Genomic DNA, 20,653 nt, shown 5'->3' with positions numbered 1-20,653 from the left:
GTTTTGGCTATTTCTAGTACTTCCGTGCAGATACTGTTTTGTCTATGACCCTGCCTGCCCATCTGTTTCCTTGTGTGTCCCGAGGCCCCGCACAGCCTCCTGTGGTCTGGTGAACGGTGTGATTCAGATGCTCAAAGCTCTCTTCAGCCCTCTGGTTCTGGCAGGGCACTTTTGAGATCACTGTGGGTGCAACCCTGTGTCTTTCCTCTACCCACGCCATCTTGGCTTAGACTTGCTGCTAGAGCAATTGGAGTCTAGCTTCATCGCCTCCTGCTGCCCTGTGTGATTTATCTCTGATCTTGTGTCTGGCTGACAAAGCTGTGTGAGCTGTTCTCAACAGAGAACATGATGGTCTCTGCTTTTCCACCAGCTCCCTGACTCTTGTGAGAGAGCAGGGAGTCCTCCACTCCTAGCATCCCTGTCGGCTTCCCCCAACCCCCACTCACGCTGATCCTTTCTGTCTTTGGCAGAGGAGAATGAGGAGCGTACCATGATCGATCCCACCTCTAGAGAGGACCCCAAGTTCAAGGAGTTGGTCAAGGTGAGTGGTAGTCTGATGTGGTTGGAACATCCCTGTTGGTTCCAGGTCTTCTTCTGGGGGGAAGCAAGATTCCTGTGGACACAAGGAGGACCTGAGCCTCCAGGCTCCTGAAAGGGCCAGTGAGGCTACATTAGAAAGCAATGGTGAGGGGTAGAGTGGGCTGAAGAATGGATGGAACATGAGTCTTCTAGGTGCTTCCATGTGCTAGGGCATGCTGCCCAAGGCCTTTATGGGCTTCACATGGTCTTCACAAGAGCTGTGTTGGGTCTGTTTTGAGCCAATATACCCTACCTATATGCATGGTTGTCTGTAGCTTCATGGGGTGTGGATTTAAGTTGTTTTGGGGAGCAGGTTGTTGTTTCCCCCGATTATAGCCTCATCTGAAGAGCCTTTGGTGTCCTAGTTAGCTGTAACTGTCAGCTTGACCCAGCTCTGGAGCTACCTGAAAAGAGAGCCTCAATTGAGGGATTTCCAAGATCAGACTTGACCTGTAACACGTCGGTGGGAGATGGTCTTGATTGTTAATTGATATAGGTAGACATGTCCCACTGTGGGCGGCACCATTCCCTTGGCAGGCAGTCCTAGATTATATTAGAATGCTAGCTATGCTCAAGCCAGTGAGTGATCCAGCAAGTAGTGTTCTTCCCAGGTTTTTGCTTCAAGCTCCCTCATGAGTTTCTGCCCTGAGTTCCCTCGGATGGAACTCAGCTGGTAGTGTAAGTCAATAAACTCTTTCCTCCCTTAAAATGCCTTTGGTCAGAAAGTTTTCACACATGGGCTGGTGAGATGGCTCAGTGGGTAAGAGCACCCGACTGCTCTTCCGAAGGTCCAGAGTTCAAATCCCAGCAACCACATGGTGGCTCACAACCATCCTTAACGAGATCTGGTGCCCTCTTCTGGAGTGTCTGAAGACAGCTACAGTGTACTTACATATAATAAATAAATAAATCTTTAAAAAAAAAAAAAAAAAAAAAAAAAAAAGAAAGTTTTCACACAGTGACAGAATGAAACTAAAACACTTGAAGACCATGTGACTATCAGTCAGGTAGGAAAGCAAAAGGCTTTGTTCTCAAAGGTCACTGTCACAGGCAGGTGGGTTTGTGACTCAGTGGCTGCCAAAGATACCTGTCTCCTCTTTAGCACATGGCTGATCCTGCCCAGGGGCAGCCTGAGGCTTTGATTGCTCAGATCTAAGCCACAGTCGGGCTCCTGAAGGCCACCCATCAGAGACAGAGGCAGGCAGATGGTATTCTGCCTTGGAGACCCAGAATTGGCTTGGGTGACCTAGGTGCTTTGAAATGCTGCACGTGACAGACAGTGTCCTGAAATAGATGGCTCTCTATTGTCTGTCCCACCTTCACTGCAGCAGAGAGCCTGCTGCCACCCGCTTGTGACCAAGCTTTCATAAGGGCTGATTCAGGGGAATCAGGGTTGCTTGCCAGCTCTGCCCTTGTAGAAACATGTACTGGAAATGTCTGATGCAGTCATCCAAAGACAGAGATTCATTTTTCTTTTTCTTCTTCTTCTTTTCCTCTTTCCTTTTTCTTTCTTTCTTTCTTTCTTTCTTTCTTTCTTTCTTTCTTTCTTTCTTTCTTTCTTTCTTTCTTTCTTCTTTTCTCTTCCTTCCTTCCTTCCTTCCTTCCTTCCTTCCTTCCTTCCTTCCTTCCTTCCTTCCTTCTTCCTTCCTTCCTTCCTTCCTTCCTTCCTTCCTTCCTTCCTTCCTTCCTTTCTTTCTTTCTTTTTTTGACAGGGAGAGAAGGAGTTTATTTAGTTTGAAGTTCTTGGTTACAGTCCAACACTGTGGGCATGCCAAGGTGGCAGGGTCTTGAAGCAGCTAGTCTTGTCCACAGTGAGAGCAGAGAGAATGGATGTAGGCATGCTTACTTGCTTGCCTGATGTGCGCAGCTGCTTTCTCCACTCTTATCCTATTTGGAACCCTATAGGTCTAGGGGCTAGTGCCACCCATAGTGGGCTCAGTCTTTTCACATCAACCAATGAGACCCTCACAGACACGCCCACAGGCCAACCCAATGTAAGCATTCCTTTCAACTAATTCTCGATTGTATCAAGTTGATAATTAAGATTAACCAGTGCACTGGTCGATGGTGGCGCACGCCTTTAATCCCAGCACATGGGAGGCAGAGGCAGGCAGATTTCTGAGTTTGAGGCCAGCCTGGTTTTTAGAGCAAGTTCTAGGATAGCCAGAGCTACATGGAGAAATCTTGTCTCAAACAAAAACAAAAACAACCAAGAGAGAGAGAGAGAGAAAAAAGACAGAACAAAACAAAGCAAAAACAAAAACAAAAAAAAGTCAAACAAGCAAGAAAAGACAGAATAACAGTTGTGCCTGTGCAGAGGGGCCTAGGCTCTCTGCAAACGGAGACGTCAAGGAAGGAGGAAGCAGGGCCCAGCTGCTGGATTGGATGAAGGATGAAAGCTGTGTGCCAAAGTCTGTGGGAGCTTCCAGAAGCTGGAGGAGGTTGGGAAGCAGGCAGGGTCCTTTTAGAGTCTCCAGAGGGGCCAGCTCTCCTCTCCTGACATTTGAGCTCAGCTGTGTAACAGGACAGGGCTTCTTGCCTCCAGCATATGAGAGAGTCCATGGGGTGGTTGCAAGCCACCAGAGTTGTGGAAGTCCCTGGAGCAGCCATAGGAAGAGAAGCCTCCCCATTGTAGCTTCTCTTAGAAGGCACCAAAAACCATCCATACGGGCCAGGCAGAGTGTTTCCACACCCGCAGCAGCGCCTGAGTTCCTACAACCATCCCGTTAGCTGCAGCTATACACACAGAGACCAAACTTCTCGAACCAGCCTGAGATCTCATCTCAGAGCAGGCTGGTCTTGATCTAGCACTTTCAAATATGAATGTAAATACCATGGACAGGGGGAGCAATCTGGGGACTTAGGGGACTCATCAGCTGATTTTGTGGCTATACTGGGGGTTGTACAAAGTGTCAAACTCCTCAGCCAGGGAGGGTTCTGAGAGAGACACGTGTGGGTATAGGGTTATACCCCTAGGTATAAGGTTAGAAGGGACAGTTTCCTAAAGACCCCCAGGCAACTTCAGGGGGCCCATGCTATCTTAGGGTTGATAATTCACCAAAAGGATACCAGGCCCCACAGGAAGCTGTTGTCCTTAAGGTCACAGTTATATGGGGGCTGGGGGGAAGGCATGCTTGGGACCAGGAAATGGATTGTGGGAGAAGAGGAGAAAGGGTGGGCTCTGGGTAATTGCTCCTCTATGCAGATGGTTCTAGAACCTTAGTGCCCAGGATCATCTTATGCGTGCCAGTGTATCAGGACATTGTCTGTGCTGCAGACCAGTGTGACCCAACGTCTAGAGGTTCTCTGTGAGGATCCCCCGTGGGGATACACTGTGGGGGTGCTGTTCAGGAGCAGGTTTTGTGTTTTGTCCCTTGCCATTTCCTACAGCTGGTGGTGGCACCCAGGACTCGGCTCCATGGCCGAACCTTATGCCTGTCCCCACCCCCAATGAGATATTTAAAAACTTAAACCTGTCTGGTATGTTGGCCTGAGCAGGTCAGAGGATGATCTGGCTGGCAATCTTGCCTTGCTGTACACGGTCATTGTGGTGTCTGTCCTTCACAGACTCTCCCAGTCTTTGGGGCCAGGGCTGAGGTTCTGAGGAAGCCTGGCTGACCTTGTTTCTCCCCTTCCCAGTGTCTGCCCTCCCCAACTTCCCTCTGGTGTCTTAGTGGCCTTTTCTGTCGTCCACTACTTTACGATTATCATCTTTGCAGTGCTGCGGGCTGCCCTCTGCCTTTTGTCTGAAGTCCCTGGCCCTGGCTGGGCAGGCACTGGAATGAGGTTGACTATTAAAAACTATTTTGAGCATCTGTCATGCTTATTGGGCTATTAAGGGGCGAAGGTCCAATCCCAACTCAGAGGAAAGTGGAGTGCCTCAAACCATGGCCATTCATTATCTGATGATGGGCACAGAGAGGGACCAGGTCTGGTGGGGAGCTGCACATTGGTCAGTTGGGCATCAGTTTAGAAGTGGACCTGTATTCTGCAGTCCCAGGAGCCTCCAAGACCCTGGTTTCCTTTGCTGGGGTTTCTTCCTGTGGCCATTTACTCTAGTGTCTGCCGGAATCGACCAGACGCTATGGACAGTGTATTGGAGGCTTATGGCTGAGATACTTCACCTTCACTGGTCTGTTAAAAGTGCCCTGCACTTTTCTGCCAGGGAGAGGCCTCTGTGCACAGTGTCTGATGCGGAGTGCCGTTTGGACCTTGTCTCCAGGGTCTGGCACAGAGCTCTGAAACTCTCAAAGTTGTCCGAGCGTGAGATTCCCCTCTACAGCACGCACACTCTTGGCCACACCCGGGTCACAGCTAATGAGGGCATTTGGGTAGCCCCCAGTTATCTTCCAATGCAGGAGGATCCTAAGGGGACCCACCCATGCATGGTCAAGGGCTCCACACTGTTGATCTCTGGGAGTCACTGATCACCAGTGACTGAGCTTGTAACCTGGGTACTCGACTTTGGGCAGTGAGTGTCACAGCGCTCTGACTACAGACCCCTGAGGTCAGAGAGTTGCTGTTGGGGCGATGTATTCTGGAGTTGGAAAGGAAAACTCAGTACAACCACACAGCCCTTAAATGAAGCAAACTGGCCAGAAGCGTCTCATACCTCATGCTGGGGTGAGTCTCCTTCCAAAAGCAGATCTCACATCTCACTCTTCAGTTACTGGGCAAGGCTTACCCTTGTCCTGACACTGTTTTCTCCCCTTTGGGTCTGGGTCCTTTGGAGGGGCTCTGCCCTGCTCAGGTCTCACAGACTCCCACCCCCTTCAGTAAGGCACATCTCCATCCCCTTGGGGACAACACAGCCAGGACTCTGTTTGGAAGTGATTAAACCGTAACTGTCATGGCTCTGGGGAAGACAGACTGCAGACCCGATTATAATTCAGAGGGAACTAAGGGGAAAGTAATTTTTTATTCTGGTTAGAGCAAGCTCACAGAGCTGGCCATGATGGAGTGCCGTGTAAGGATGTAATTAATATATGTCCTCCTTATTCGCCCGCAGGACTCGGAGCTTGCCGATGAGCGCGTCCCTAAAAATAATGGCTGATGCTATCTTTAAAAGCTCTTTTGTAAAATGGAAGATTAAGGAGGATGGCCGGGAGCAGAATGATGGGGTGATGGGTGGTGTCCCCAAGTCCGCTCCACCTCTTCGGGGTTGGCGGTGACCTGAGAGCCTGGCCCATTGTGTAGACTTTTTTTTTTTCCTTTGAGCTTTTGGCCTTCTGTTCTTGCTTGGAGCAGGTCAGAGATCTAGCTTTAGGGATTTTTTTGTTGTTGCTGTTCATTTTGTTTTTCTTCTCTAAGTTTTGAATTCTCATAGAGGAAGCATTCTCTCGAGATTTCCTAGCAGGACTGTGTTTGAAGAAGGAAGCATCCGGAAGCAAAGTCCTATAGAAAGGTCTAAGCCCTTTCCAGATGCGAATTTCCCCAGGCTGTTCTTTGGTTTGTTTGAGACCTTGAGTCTGCTCTTGTCGTAGCCACTGGGGACAAGTGCTGAGCCAAACAACTCACTCACCAGCTCACACAGTGTACCTGGGAAAAAGGCACGAAGTGGGCCAAGTGAATATGCAATGTAATCAGGTGGCAAGGAGGTTTCTCCAAGCCTCACGCCCTTCTGCCATTCCCTGCAGAGAAGTCAGGGAGGTAGCATTTAAGCAGACCTAGTCAGGACCTAGGCAAATATCATAGCCAACTGCCCAACAGCAGGTGCAAAGGTCCTGTGGCATACATGCTTGGCATGTTCTAGTGATTACTGAGATGGGCAGAGTGACAAGAGCCTCGAGCATGCGGGGGAGTGACCAGAGACACGGTGATAGATGTCCAACGTGTGTACCTTCCACATCTGCACCCTTCTCAGCCTAACACCCATGACGGGTAACTGCCCTTGTGGGCAGGGACTATACTGCATCACTCTTCATCCTCACTGCCCAGCGTGGCACCTGGTGTGGACACTCATTCATGTTTTATCCTCAGGGGAGACCCTGGCAATGAAGGCTCAGCAGCATTCACAGCTGGAGGTGGGGCAGCAAGTCAAGCACACGCCCTACCCCCCACCCCCCCCCCACCCCCCATCTTGGCAACAGGCAGAGAAGATTCATCCTTCCCCGTTGTCTGAGGGTTTCTGTTGCTGTGACGGACACCATGACCAATAGCAGCTTTGGAGAGGAAAGGCTTACAGCGTGTAGTCATTATCTAGGAAAGTCAGGTCAGGGACTCAAAGCAGGAACCTGGAGGCAGGAGCTGATGCAGAGGCTGTGGAGGGGTGCTGCACCCTGACTTGTTCAGCTTGATTCCCAGGGCCACCTGCCCAGGCGTGGCATTATTCATAATGGGCAGGGCCCTCCCATGTCAATCACCAATCAAGTAAACATACCACAGGCTGGTTTACAGGCCAAATCTAGTGGAACCATTTTCTCTCTTGCGGTTCCTCTTCCAGGCGACTCTGGCTCTGTAAGCTGATGAAAGTCCAGCCACCACAGTAACCACGGCGACCTCATCACACCATCATTTTTTTTATTCCTTGTGAAGTTGAGATCTTACCGTTTTGTGAATTGGAAGTCCTTGCTGTGGTTTGCAGCCCCCAGTGTGAGAACAAACCTTAGACCCTTGAGCATGAGGACAAGCAGGCATCCAGGATGTGACCCTTTGCAACCTGTTTTCTCCAGCCAGGCCTGACATCCTGGCTTTCATCGCCCACTGGCCAGAGAGCACAAGCCAGACTGGAGCCCAGTCAGCCAGAGAGCTGGAGAGGGCTCTGACTCTGTCTCCCTGCCCCTTATGCTTGGACACTAGGGCTTCAAGGGTGGCCCTTTACCCCAGACACGGGTGAGTCATAGGCTCTGCACTCCCTGTGAGTGTTGGTCTGGGCCAATCTTGTGTAGTCACTTGGAAGCTAGTCAGGACTTGATGGGTCAGGACTTTGTGACGAGTTTTTCAGTCACTACTGCTTCGTGGAGTCATGAGACACTGCTTTTGGATTTTGTGCACTTTGATCCTTCTGAGTGTGGTCACAGATCCCCCCCCCCCCCCCTGCTCAGGGGCTAAGGGGTCTGATTAGGTAGCTTAGTTCATTTTGCTGGCAAGGAAAAGCCACAGTCTGAGTCACGGCGGCACCCTGGGCAGGCATCTGCTGTATTCTGGGTGTTGACCGTGAATGGGTAGCGTCCTTGGGAAGCCCCTGTCCAAGAGACACTCGACAGTGCAGGTGGCTTGCTTCCACAGCATGACTCCCAATGCACCGAGTGGAAAAACCTCTTAAGAAAAGCCTTCCGGTGGTGGGTCTGGAAAGATGGAACCAGACACTTTGACCCAGTGTTCACAGCAGTGTGATGGACAGAAAGTGACAGGACCCCCAATGGTCCGGCGGTAGGGAAGGCAAATAAGATGTACCTACGTTTGTGTCATGCGGTGGTAAAGCATCCTGGCCGAAGTTGGGGGGAGATAGGGTTACAGTGGAGATGGGTTTCAAACACTGCACTAATGGAGCAGCCAGGCGTGAGGGAGGAGTTGCATGCTGTGTAATCTCATTGACTACAGGAGACAGAGGGGAGCAGAACTGTGGGAGGACAGGCCTGAACTCTCTACAGGGACAGGAGACATTCTTAAGTGGATTGGGGCGACCATCGCACAGCTCTGGGATCTGAGGGGTGCAACAGGTTGACTTGACATTGGCCAAACAGTCTACAGGGTGTGTTGAGCAGAAGCCATGCCGGGACTTCTTTTATGAGCCCGGGACCCTGGCTGGACTCAGGGCTGCTAAAGGTCAGGCTAGGAGGGGACAAGTGGGGGGTAATGGCTCATGGTCCCCTTTTCTCTCTTTCCCCAGCACTTACGCATTTAGCGCCTGTAAATGGAATATCTTTAATATAAATATTAGCAGTTAATGAATCTGGCAGCTGTATTTCTTTACCTCATACTATTCCCCAATAATCATGCAGAAAAATCCAATATTTATTTAAAACTGCACCTCAATAGCTGAGCAGTTAAATGGTGTGACCGAAACTTCTATGCTAATCTGGCTATTTCCTAGATCCATCCCATGGTACTTGCATATCATTATTGTTCTGGCTCTTTGGGCTTCAGGTGTCTTTCTCCAGACCTTTTCCTTATGGCTTCAAATCCTCCATCCTAGCTGACCTGACTCTCCCTCTCTTCTTCTCTCCTTCCTCTAATTGATGGACATCCCACCCTATTCTTAATTCTGCCCACCCACTGGGGTGATCAGCATTTATTGACAAGGCAGAGGATAAATGATAAGGATTGTTTACACAAACTTGAGACAGGAGATGCTTGGTGTAAGCATTACAATGCCACGAAATGGGATCAGAGAGCAGAGAAATCAGCATTTGAATAACCCAAGGGTCAACTCTACCCAGTGGACAAGAATATGGTGCCTTCAAGCGCCCACTGCTCAAAGGTGGACCTGCGAGTTCTTCTGCTAGGAGATAGGTGTCATCCTTTCTACCCATGCTCTCTACAGGTTCCCAGCCTGCCCAGGTCCTGCCAGGCTCTGCTGGGGGCTGTTAGGAAGTCCTAGCTTCATGCATGGATCTAGTTCTCCACTCCTACCTTGGCCATGGACCAAGAGACACCTGTTGTCTTCCGTGGTCACCAGGCAGGTGTCTGGTAGCCCGTGTGCATTTGGGCCGCTGCCCACCCGAGCCTGCTCTGACCCTGGCTTTATTTAGCAACTCTGTGACAATGCCTCTCACCTGCCCCAGGTGCTTCTGGACTGGATCAACGACGTGCTGGCCGAGGAGCGCATCATTGTGAAGCAGCTGGAGGAGGACCTGTACGATGGCCAGGTGCTACAGAAACTTCTGGGTGAGTGCCAGGACCCCGCCATGTAGCACCATCTTTCCTGCCCTGGGGCTCTTGGGAACAGACCCAGAGCTTGGTGTACACCTCCTGCTGGTCCCATCTGGGGTTTCACTGCTGTCCGTCTCCATGGTTTTTCTGCTGGCCAGTGCATACCCAGCCTTAGGGCTGCAGCAGGTCATCTCGGATGCTCATGCTGTCATGGACCAAAGAAACAGTGTTCAGTGAGGATTCAGGCCCCTTATCTCATCTCTCAGGCCACCCGTGTTTCATCTAGTTATAAACACTGTTAGGATGGGGTGGGAGAGAGGGTTGGTCTCCAACAAACCCATCTGAGAGGACATGTCCTTGTCCTGACTCAGAACATGTCATTGTCCTCATTCGTGCTTCCAGGCTTTATTGTCCCCCCAAGTTCTGGCTAAGGATGATTGAGTGTGTTCTCCAGAGATATGGATGGAAGGAAAGATGGTCAGGTGGACAGCCTCTCCATCAAATGATCCTGAGCCTCCCTGAACACTGGCTTCTAGGTCAGTGAGTCACGAAGCAGACATCCATCTACCCCACCCTTCTGGAGCTGCAGTCTGTCTGAGCAGACAGTGACAGATGCTGTGGGTCTCAAGGGTAGTTAAAGGCCATACAGGTGCCATATGGCTAAAGTGGGTGGCCTTACAAAGCACTGGGGTCTGCGCCTCAGGGGGAGATGAGGGAAGAGTGGCTAGGAGAACGGAGAAGAACAGAGTCGGGGGGTGAGGGGCAGCAATGTTCACGATGCCTCACCCTGGGGCAGTGATTCATGCCTGTCATCCTACACCTGGGATGCTGAGGCAGGAGGATTGCTAGTTTAAGGCTAGCCTAGCCTACATATCAAAAGCCTTTCTCTCTCTCAAAAACAAAAACAAAAACAAAAACACCCACAATGGATGACAGTCTCAGGACCAGCTCTGATGGTGGCTGGCCCTGTTGTGAGCATGTCTTGTAGGCTATGCTGTCACCTCTGGCCACCTCGGTTGCCGAGGGAGGTGGTGTGGTATTGGCTCTCTGGCTTCCGAAGGCTTTTCTCTCTCAGCTGTTTGTCAGGTGCCTTGGGCACAAGTCCTGTTCGTTCAGGTCCTGTTTTTCCTTACCTTAGCAGCCCAAGGGCGGGGACCAGGGACTCAGCATCTCCAAATGCCTTTTTATCCAGGGCATTTTGCCCTGTTCTTTTCTGCCTTCTTCCAACACCCCTCCCCCCACCCTCTTTTCTCTTCTGCCTCTTGGCCTGGGCATCTTGACCAACGTAAGTCATATGATCACTCTTCTATTTTTCTTTTTTTAAATGTTTATTTGTTTTGATTTTATGTCATGAATGTTTTGCCTGCACGAGTGTCTACCACTTGCATGCAGTGTCTGTGGAGGCCACAAGAGGGCAACAGATCCCCTAGAACTGGAGTTTACGGCCGGTTGTGAGCTGTCCTGTGGATGCAGGGAATTAAACTCAGATCTGAAAGGCAGTCAGTGCTCTTAACCACAGTGCTCTTAACCACTGAGTCACCACTCCAGCCCTGAGGTGCTTTCCTTAGTGTTACCAAATACGCCGTTGTGCCAGGACTGGTGCAGAGTCCATCGCTTTACATTGCTTAAAGTGCTAGGTTATCAGTGGTGATGGGGAAGGTCATGGCTGGCAAAAGAGGTGCTGAACATCTGGGTGGCCATGGTAACCCATCCGAGAAGCTTACGGTCCAGCAGAGTTCCTTGTACAACCTCAGAGGCAGAGGGTCTGTGGCCAGGCAAGCAGGATCCAGAGGCTGAGGCAGGTTTGTAAGCAGGGAAGGAGATGGGATCTAGAATTTGGCTGGGCTGGTAGACAAAGGGTTTCCTTCCAGTCTGTCACAAGAGCCATTGGGGGTTTGAGCAAAGCCAACCTATGACCTGTGTTTACAAAGGTCACTTAGGCTTTTGGGTGCAGAGTGGGTAGGATGAAGGGTTTGGGGTTGGAGCTGGGTGAGTGCTGTTAGCCGAACCCCAGGCTTCAGAAATGGCCAGAGTGGAATGCAGAGGTAGACTCAGGAATGGAGTGTGGAGGCCAGAGATATGGACTGGGCAGCTAGTGAATGGTGGGTGAGGATTTGGGTTGAGTCTACCTGTGTGGAGCCTGTTGCTGGGGTATGAGTGCTCCCACTGGGGAGCAGCCACCTAGAGCTGGCATTTAGCACCATGGGACCAACCGCTCCCTGGAGAGGGGTTTCAAACTCCTCAGTGGGCTGAATACCAAATAGTCAAGAGTGAATGTGGATGTTTGGTTAAGAATCCCAGACCTTGAATAAGGTTCTGTGGTTTAAAAATGAAGCTGATGCTGGAAGGGTGCTTGCCCTAAGCTGACGGCCTTTGATGCCCGAGACCTACAGGGAGGAAGCGGGGAACTGACTTCTGAAAGCAGTCCTTTGGCTTTTACATGCATGCTGTGGCACACATGCCTACAAACACAGCCTCTCCCACACCTAATTAATTAGTTAATTTGGGGTGGGAGGTTGAGACAGTGTTTCTCTTTGTAGCTCTGGCTGTCCTGGTACTTGCTCTCTACACCAGACTAGCCTCGAACTCAAAGATCTGCCTGCCTCTGCCTCCCAAGTGGTGGGATTAAAAGCGTGTGCCGGGCTGGTGAGATGGCTCAGCAGGTAAGAGCACCCGACTGCTCTTCCAAAGGTCCTTAGTTCAAATCCCAGCAACCACATGGTGGCTCACAACCATCTGTAACGAGATCTGACTCCCTCTTCTGGTGTGTCTGAAGACAGCTACAGTGTACTTACATATAATAAATAAATCTTAAAAAAAAAAAAAAAAAAGCGTGTGCCACCATTGCCCAGTTAATAATTTGATTTAAAGAATATGTCTGGACCGTGAGGATGGTTTTGTAGACACCTAGGTTTTATCACGAAAAAATCAGAGCTCGGTTTTGCTCTGCGGTATTCTCCTACAGGCACTGGTGTGCTGGATACCGTGGTACACTCATGCTTGGCTCTGTCTGCTGCCAGCTGCTTACCATATGTTCAGACCGAGCATCTGAGATGACTGACCCCCAGCTGAGGCTAAGGCTGCACACTGAGCTCTGAATGGTGTGCCACAAGGTCACAGTGGATGGTGAGGCTACCCTGGGTAGTCCACCTGCCTCCTTTCCAGGGCTTGGAGTATGGCACCAACTTAACTTCTGACTCTTGTACCTGGTGATTGGGATGGTGATGGCAAGGCGCGCGCGCGTGTGCGTGTGTGTGTGTGTGTGCGTGTGTGTGTGTGAGTGAAGGTCAGAGGTCAGTGCCAGATATCTTCCTCAGTTATTTCTTATATCTTCCCCACCTTATTTCTTAAGGCACAGTCTCTCACTGACCCTGAAGTTCACCAGTTTGGCAAGATTAACTGACCTAGGTTAATCTAGACCCTAGGAGGCTCTAGGGAGCCTCCTGTCTCCACCTCCCCAGCCACCCCCATCTGTGCCAAGATTACAGGCGGGCATTGCCACACGCAGACTTTCCTCCTGGAGCTGAGTTCAGGTATTTTTGAGCCACCCGACTTGGGTGCTGGAGTCTGAACTTGGTCCTCATAACTGAACAGCAAGCACTCTCAACCTCTGACCCCCATCTCCATCCCCACCCCACCGCTGCCAACTCACATGGCAACGCCTTTTCATTGGAGCAATCCTCCAGTTGGTGCTGCATCTCAGCATCACAGGGCACGCTCTGTCTTTGTGTCTCTACTACTGGCCATGGTTGAGCATCAACAGCATTGATGTGTCCCTGGTCCATCTTTGAGAGCAGGTGTTGGTCACCTCTTGGGCACATCTTTTTTGGTTCAGTCTTCTGCTTGCCTGGCAGATACAGTACTGGCCTGAAGCTGAAGGGGCTGTGAATCCCACCCTGTTGCTTCTCCGGGCCCTGTAAAGTGAGGCTCGAGGCTTGCCCAGGCTCTGCTGTCCTTGTATTGTGAAGTGGTTGTTATTCCCTCTCATTTGAATATCTCCAGTCGGTACTTGAAAGAAGCAGCTTGCAAGCCTCTTATGTCAAGTGGGCTGGACAGAGAAAAGGACAATGGGAAGAGTATTCAGGGCTGAAGAGGACATTGGTGCATCTTTGCACGGTTGTGTGGGCAGCACTCTTTCTGATAGGATGCAGTGATAACTCACACAGCCCCCGGAGACCAGAGATTCCAGAAGTGACCTTGATGTAAGTGGTGGCGTCTTGGGCTTTCTGAAAGCAGAGCTAGATCAAATAAAGTGGTGCTGGCCGAGCAGCAGGGCCACAAGGCTGATTTCAGTGGTGGAGCCAGGCCTGGTCAGGATGAGGGGGTAGCCAGCAAAGAAGTTCGGTGAGATCAGCCTGTGGGAAGGGACCCTGAGGAGTGTCACATGGGAGGAGGAGGAGGAGGAGGAGGAGGAGGAGGAGGGAATACTCCTTAGTTATTTGAATTATATATTTTTTGCATGGGTGTGTACATGTGAGTGTGGGCATGTGGGTATCATGTTGCACGTGTGGAGGACAACCTCAGGTGTCATTTCTCCTTCCTTCTTGGCTGTGTGACACTCATCAAGGGTGAGCCGCTAGGATACCAAGAGGAGCCCCTATTCTTGAGAAGGAATGCTGGGAGCAACAAGCCCTGTGGCAGGCCAGGTATTAGGGTTTTACCTCAAGGCCGTAGGCTGGGTGGGATGTCCCTGTAGGATGCTGAGGGGCTCCTGGGCCAGCTGGTACTCACTGGGACATCTTTAGTCCTTTCGAGGTACATTATCGCCCTCAGTTGCATGCTGTGCTCGAGGGTCACCTTAACCTTTCCCTGTCTCTTCTGGGTTGGAAGATGAGGCCGTGGCACATCTGCCACCCCAACCGCATCATTATGTGGTTGATAGGCAGAGAACTCTCTCTGCCCTGTCTTGTGGAGTTATGGCATCATGGACACCTAGGGCAAGATGATGGGGATGCAAGACCGGCTTTTAGGGCGGGCTAGGTCATATCCTCTAATCCCACGTTTGTATATTGACACCAGTGCTGGCTACTTTTTATGTCAGCTTGACACTGGGTCGAATCATCTGAACAGAGGTGTTTCTGTAAGATTGGACTGTAGGCAAGCCTGCAGCGCAGTGGCTCTCAACCTGTACCTTGTGACCCCGACAGCAAACTTCTAGCTCCAAAAAGTATTTACATTGTGATTCATAACAATGGCAAAAATCAGCCGGGTGTGGTGGCGCACGCCTTTAATCCCAGCACTCGGGAGGCAGAGGCAGGTGGATTTCTGAGTTCGAGGCTAGTATGGTCTACAAAGTGAGTTCCAGGACAGCCAGGGCTATACAGAGAAACCCTGTCTTGAAAAACAAAACAAAACAAAAAAACAAAACAACAACAACAACAAAAAAAGGCAAAAATCACAGCTGTGAGGTAGCCGTGAAAGTAATTTTGTGGTTGGGGGTTGGGAGTCACGGCATAAAAAGGGTAGCCACATCAGAGAGGTTGAGACCCCCTGCTTTAGGACATCTTCTTAATTAGAAAGTAAGGTCTCCAGGTTCTTGCCCTGTTCTTGTAACGAATAAACCTTCTCCTCTCAAGCTGCTTTTGGGTTTTACCACAGCAATAATAGCCTTAACTAAGGCAACATCCAAACCCTCAGACCTTAGAATGTGGCTGCATTTAGAGACTTTAATCCCAGTACTCGGGAGGCAGAGGCAGGTGGATTTCTGAGTTCGAGGCCAGCCTGGTCTACAGAGTGAGTTCCAGGACAGCCAGGGCTACACAGAGAAACCCTGTCTCGAAAAACCAAAAAGAAAAAAAGAAAGAAAATCTTAGCACTACTTCCCTGCACTCACAAGCTCCCCTTCTCCCGTCTCTAACATTTCCACACCGTAAGAAGTTTGATTGGAGATTTGCTGAGTTTGTGACTATGTCATTTCTAAGAGCAAGCAGGAAGAACTCTGGTGAGAATTGTCACATTCACTTCAGAATTCAATTACCTGGACGAGACCCAGCCGCCTTCAATTTCCTTTGGGAATGGGGGAGGCAGCAAGTGAGAGCAGGCAGCCAAGACGCAGCAGCCAGCGCTCCTGGGGCTCCTGCTCCTAGCAAGGAGCCCTGTTCCCTCCTAGTCTTTAATTCCAAGATGTGATGTTTCCTGACAGGTCTCCTCTGCCAACCAGCAAAGGCCCAGACCCAGGGTGACTGGAGGCAATTTCCTAGAATGTGATTACCGCATCCATAGTTGAGGATGCACGCCTGCCATCAGCCCCATTGTCACTGAGACTGTGAACCCCACGGAGGTCACACAAAGCTCTGTTCAACTCATGTTAACCGGGCCCAGGACTTTAGTGTCCTTGTTCCCGAATTCTGGCTCCTGCAGTTAGCAGGGTCAGGGCGGTGGTGGTGCACGCCTTTAATCCCAGCACTCGGGAGGCAGAGGCAGATGGATTTCTGAGTTCGAGGCCAGCCTGGTCTACAGAGTGAGTTCCAGGACAGCCAGGGCTATACAGAGAAACCCTGTCTGGAAAAACAAAACAAAACAAAACAAAGAAAATCTGCAGTGTGGGACCTCACTGGGACACTTCCCCCCTCCCCCCCCCCCCCCCCCCGCCAGCCTCAGGATCTACCCTCTGCAGCCAACCCAGTAACTTCCTCTTCTGCATCCCTCACTGCACCTTGGCTTTGGTTTTAAAATTATTATCAGTAGTAGTGTTATTGTATGGTGTATTGAGGGAGTGTGTGTGTATACCTGTAGAGGTCAGATGACAACCTTCTGAGACAAGGTTTCACTGTGTAACCCTGACACACCCAGAGTTTGACCTTAAACTCACAGAAATCCACTTGCCTAAATTGTTTTGTTTTGTTTTTTGAGAATTTTATATATGAGTACTATCTTTCTTTTTAAAAGATTTATTTATTTTTCACTTATATGAGTACACTGTCACTGTCTTCAGACACACACTAGAAGAGGGCATCCGATCCCGGTACAGATTGTTGTGAGCCACCATGTGGTTGCTGGGAATTGAACTCAGGACCTCTGGAAGAGCAGTCGGTGCTCTTAACTGCTGAGCCATCTCTCCAGCCCCCACATGAGTTCTGTCTTAACATCATTTCTACCTTTCCAACTCTTCCCATGTCCCCCAGTCCCTCTCAAGTTCATGACTGCTTCTTTATTATTTTTACTCCCCGGTCTCTGTCTGTCTGTCTGTCTGTCTGTCTGTCTGTCTGTCTGTCTGTCTCTCTGTACAACCTAATGAGTCCATTTCCTGCTGTTCGTGTGTGTCTGTGTGTGCACATGTAGGGCTGACCACTCGGTACTGAATAATCAGTTAGGGGGAATCCTCCTCCCTGGAGGAGACTGGTATTCCTTCTCTCAGCAGCCCATGGTTCTTCATCTAGGGGTGGGTGGGGCTTTGAGATGTCTCCGTCTGTGTTGGCATGTCACCTGGCACTGTCATTGTTGGGTCATGAGGCTGAGGTTTCCCGGGCCCAGCTTTTCAGGCACACCTAGAATGTTTTAGCTAGCAGCAGGCCAGAGGACAACTTTTGAGTCATCTCTCTCCTTCCACTGTGGTTTCTGGTGCCTGGCTGTCAACACGCTTGGTCCCCATATATATCTTGAAGGTTTCTTTCCCACTTCTTGCACATAGGCTGTTCCCAGCCTCCATCCTTATCGTCCCCTTTCAATTGCAGGGTAACTTTCTCCCAGTAGAAATGGTCTCTCAAGTCAGCTTCCTGGCTCAGCATAGCACCACGGGCCCATGAGTTTGGGCTAAGAGGCTGGATTCCTAGTGCCTCTGCTCCAGCCAGGGTACAGGTGGCTCCAGCCCCTCCTGCTCTGACACTCTGCTTAATGACATGTGTCCTTGTCTCCACAGAAAAGCTGGCGCACTGCAAGCTGAATGTGGCAGAGGTGACACAGTCCGAGATCGGGCAGAAGCAGAAGTTGCAGACGGTTCTAGAAGCCGTGCAAGACCTGCTTCGACCCCACGGCTGGCCGCTGCGTTGGAATGTGGACTGTGAGTGGCCTCTGCCTGGGGGTTGTCACTGTGGCCATTGTGTCCCGGGTGGCCTGGTGGTTAAGAACCAATGCATCCTCTTGACCTGTTCTACCAGAGCCCAGGTGACAGAAGAGAGGTCTGGGGAAGCTGGGGTGGGGAGCACCCAGTTAAGGGCACAAACACACACCAGTGCTCAGTGCTCCCCACCCACCCACCCACCCACCTTCAGAGGCACAACTCTAGGAGTTGTTTGTTTTGTGTGGGTCCGAGTGCGCATGCGTGGAAGGTCAGAGGTCAACCTCAGACAGCATTCCCCGAGAAGCTTGCCCCTGGTTTGTTTTGAGTCAGGATCTCTCACTGAGACCTGTAGCTCACCAGTGTGGCTGGCCAGCGAACTTAGGATCCTTCCACTGCTGACTCTCCAGTACTGGGATTATTAGACCGTGGCATCACAGTTGGCTCGTTTTAACCCCAACGTGAGTCCTCGTGCTCGTGTGGCAGGCATTTTAGGAACCTGAGTCGTCTTCCCAGGACTTGTTTTGTTTTGGAGAGTCTCATGTAGCCCAGGCTAGCCTTGGACTCGATACGTAGCCAAGGCTGACCTTGAATTCCCGATTCTCCTGTTTCCACCTTCTGGAGGCTGAGATTGCATGTCTAATCCAAGGAATTCTTGTTGGGACTTGCCACCAGACACCCAGTACAGTTGTACAAAGCGAACCTATCTGGCCCATTGTGGGTGGCCCACCGAGGCAGATGCCCAGGGACCCATGATAGCTCAGGAATGTTACTTGCCAGCTGGCTTGAGGGGGTTGTGTCACCACAGAGGGAGCAGGAAGGGATGAGTTGACTAAAAAAGCCGATGGCTTCTGTCCCGTGTTCCTACCTCCTCTGGTTCTTTGCAAGGCAGTTGTGATGTGGTCTGGTGCGCGAGACTGCCCTTCAGGGCTAGGGCTCTGCGGCCTGCATAGAGAACCCAGATGTTGGCTGTGGAGATGGGGCTGGTTCTTGGCATAACTTTAGATCGACCCATCCTTCCTCCCCAGGTGCTGGGCCTATGGGTAGAAGATGTCCCACCAGCTGCAAAGACTTGCTCCAACTCAGACTGAAACTTTACATTCAGAGAGCGTCAGGGCAGGCAGCCAGGACTGACTGCAGCCTAGAGCAGTCCCATTCCTTGTCACCCATCCCCATGGGGACAGCCGATTGCCTAGGAGCAGAAGTCAGAAGAAGTTAGCCCAGTGCCAATGATAATGGCATGTGTTATTATGGTGGATATGTGGCTGTGACAGGCCCTTTCCTCTGCAACCTGCAATTCCCCTCTTTAAAAGACAGTGCTCTTAAAAGTGGCTACCAGGGCCCAGCATGGTGTCATACACTTTTAATCCTGGCCCTTAGGAGGCTGAGGCAGGTGAATCACTGTGAGTTTTAGGCCAGCTGGTATAGGCCAGCCAGGGCTATACAGTGAGACCCTGCCTTAAAAACAAACAAACAGACCAAAACATAAAACCATGGTTGTCAAGTTGCCTTGGAGCAACAGGGAAAGAATAGAGAGAGGTCAGGCATCAGCAGGCAGAAGGCCCCTGGGACCTTAGCATCCCTGTCTATCTGAGGTCTCTTTGTCCTTCCCTAGAGGTCTTCTTAAGAGATACCCCCGAGGGCTGGCAAAATGGCTCAGCAGGTAAGAGCACTGACTGCTCTTCCAAAGGTCCTGATTCAAATCCCAGCAACCACATGGTGGCTCACAACCACCCGTAATGAGATCTGACATCCTCTTCTGGTGTGCCTGAAGACAGCTACAGTGTACTTATGTATAATAAATAAATCTTTGGGCAAGAGCGAGCAGGGACTGAGCGAGTGGGGTTGACTGGAGTGAGCAGAGGTCCTAAAATTCAATCCCCAACAACCACATGAAGGCTCACAACCATCTGTACAACTACAGTGTACTCATATAATATATATATATATATATATATATATATATATATATATATATATATATATATTATATATAAATCTTGAGGGGCTTAGAGAGGTGGCTCAGCGGTTAAGAGCACTGACTGCTCTTCCAAAGGTCCTGAGTTCAATTCCCAGCAACCACATGGTGGCTCACAGCCATCTTTAATGGGATCTGATGCCCCCTTAGGGAAGACAGTGACAGTGTACTCATATACATAAAGTAAACAAACCTTTAAGAAGAAGACATACCCTTGAGATGGGTCCCTTACTTGCTACACTGTCTGACCTGAGGCCTCTGTTTGCTTCCCCCTCCACCCCAAAGCTATCCACGGGAAGAACCTGGTGTCCATTCTGCATCTCCTTGTCTCCCTGGCCATGCACTTCAGGGCCCCCATTCACCTTCCTGAGCATGTCACCGTGCAGGTGGTCGTCGTTCGGGTGAGTACGCAGGGCCATCGTCTCTCTGTCCATCTCGGCTGGCGAGGCAAGCTGACGTTTTCTTCTTCTTGTAGTTTTCCAGCCTTTTTTACCCCCCTGCATCCCAAGAGCCTACCTTTTATTTTTCCCTCTTGATAAAATGCATATCTCACCCCGGTTCTTGGAGAAATGATTGGAGCGGGGACAATGGCGTTGATTTCGAGAGCGGCACACGGGCGTTGAGGTTTAATTTCCCAGATTTCTGGAGAGAGCGTTCATTTCTTTCCAAAGCCACCGAGTCGGAATTCAATCCCCTTGAACGTGCTTATTACTCACTGGAGGAGGCTGTGACCGGCAGAATGAAATAGACGCCCAAATTAAAGGCTCTCCACATTTGCTCTGTATTATAAGCCATCATCCTCCATTATTTCTTTTTTTAGGTTCATTTCTCTTGATTTACTCAGAGAAGGGAGCCAGGACCTGGGGTCCTGCTAACGGGGGAGTGGGGGGCAGGCATGGATCTGCTGTGAGGACTGTCTTGTGTTTTAGTGTTCAAGCACACAGGTGCTGTTCCTGGCTTGGTTCCTGTGCACAATTTTACCAGGAACTACGTATTAAGCACCTACTGGGTGCCAGACATTTGCCTGAACTGCTGGGGACCCTGGGTGAGGATAATCCGTTTTGGCCTGGAAGAGCCACCCTATCTGCCAAAGGGCTGAGGTCACACTTGGGTGTTTATGTGTCTGGGGACACACAGCTACACTTTGTTCTCTGGATTTTTAACTTATCTGTTTTGTGGTCTGTGGTCCACTGGGACCTGGCTGAGCCTGTGTTTTCTGAAGCCATTCCGACCTCTCTACTGCCCTGGGAGCTTAGTGGTACCCTGCCGGGAAAGCCCCGTGTCTG

The 20,653-nt window shown here is 50.6% G+C and overlaps 1 protein-coding gene across 3 annotated transcripts in view; it reads left to right on the top strand.

Moving 5' to 3' along the window:
- Parvb (parvin beta) overlaps window positions 1-20,653 on the top strand; it is an 81,203-nt gene that overhangs the window by 41,214 nt on the left and 19,336 nt on the right. For all 3 annotated transcript variants that reach the window (XM_021183070.3, XM_029470070.2, XM_085831444.1), the window contains 4 exons: window positions 471-541; window positions 9,306-9,408; window positions 17,252-17,392; window positions 19,653-19,768. In XM_021183070.3, coding sequence (XP_021038729.1) covers window positions 471-541; window positions 9,306-9,408; window positions 17,252-17,392; window positions 19,653-19,768 — 431 coding nt within the window. The remainder of the gene's footprint in view (window positions 1-470; window positions 542-9,305; window positions 9,409-17,251; window positions 17,393-19,652; window positions 19,769-20,653) is intronic.

Source organism: Mus caroli, unplaced genomic scaffold (assembly GCF_978045245.1).
Source record: "Mus caroli unplaced genomic scaffold, Mus_caroli_1 scaffold_16, whole genome shotgun sequence".
Lineage (NCBI taxonomy): Eukaryota > Metazoa > Chordata > Mammalia > Rodentia > Muridae > Mus > Mus caroli.
This window is presented reverse-complemented; position numbering and strand designations above follow the sequence as displayed.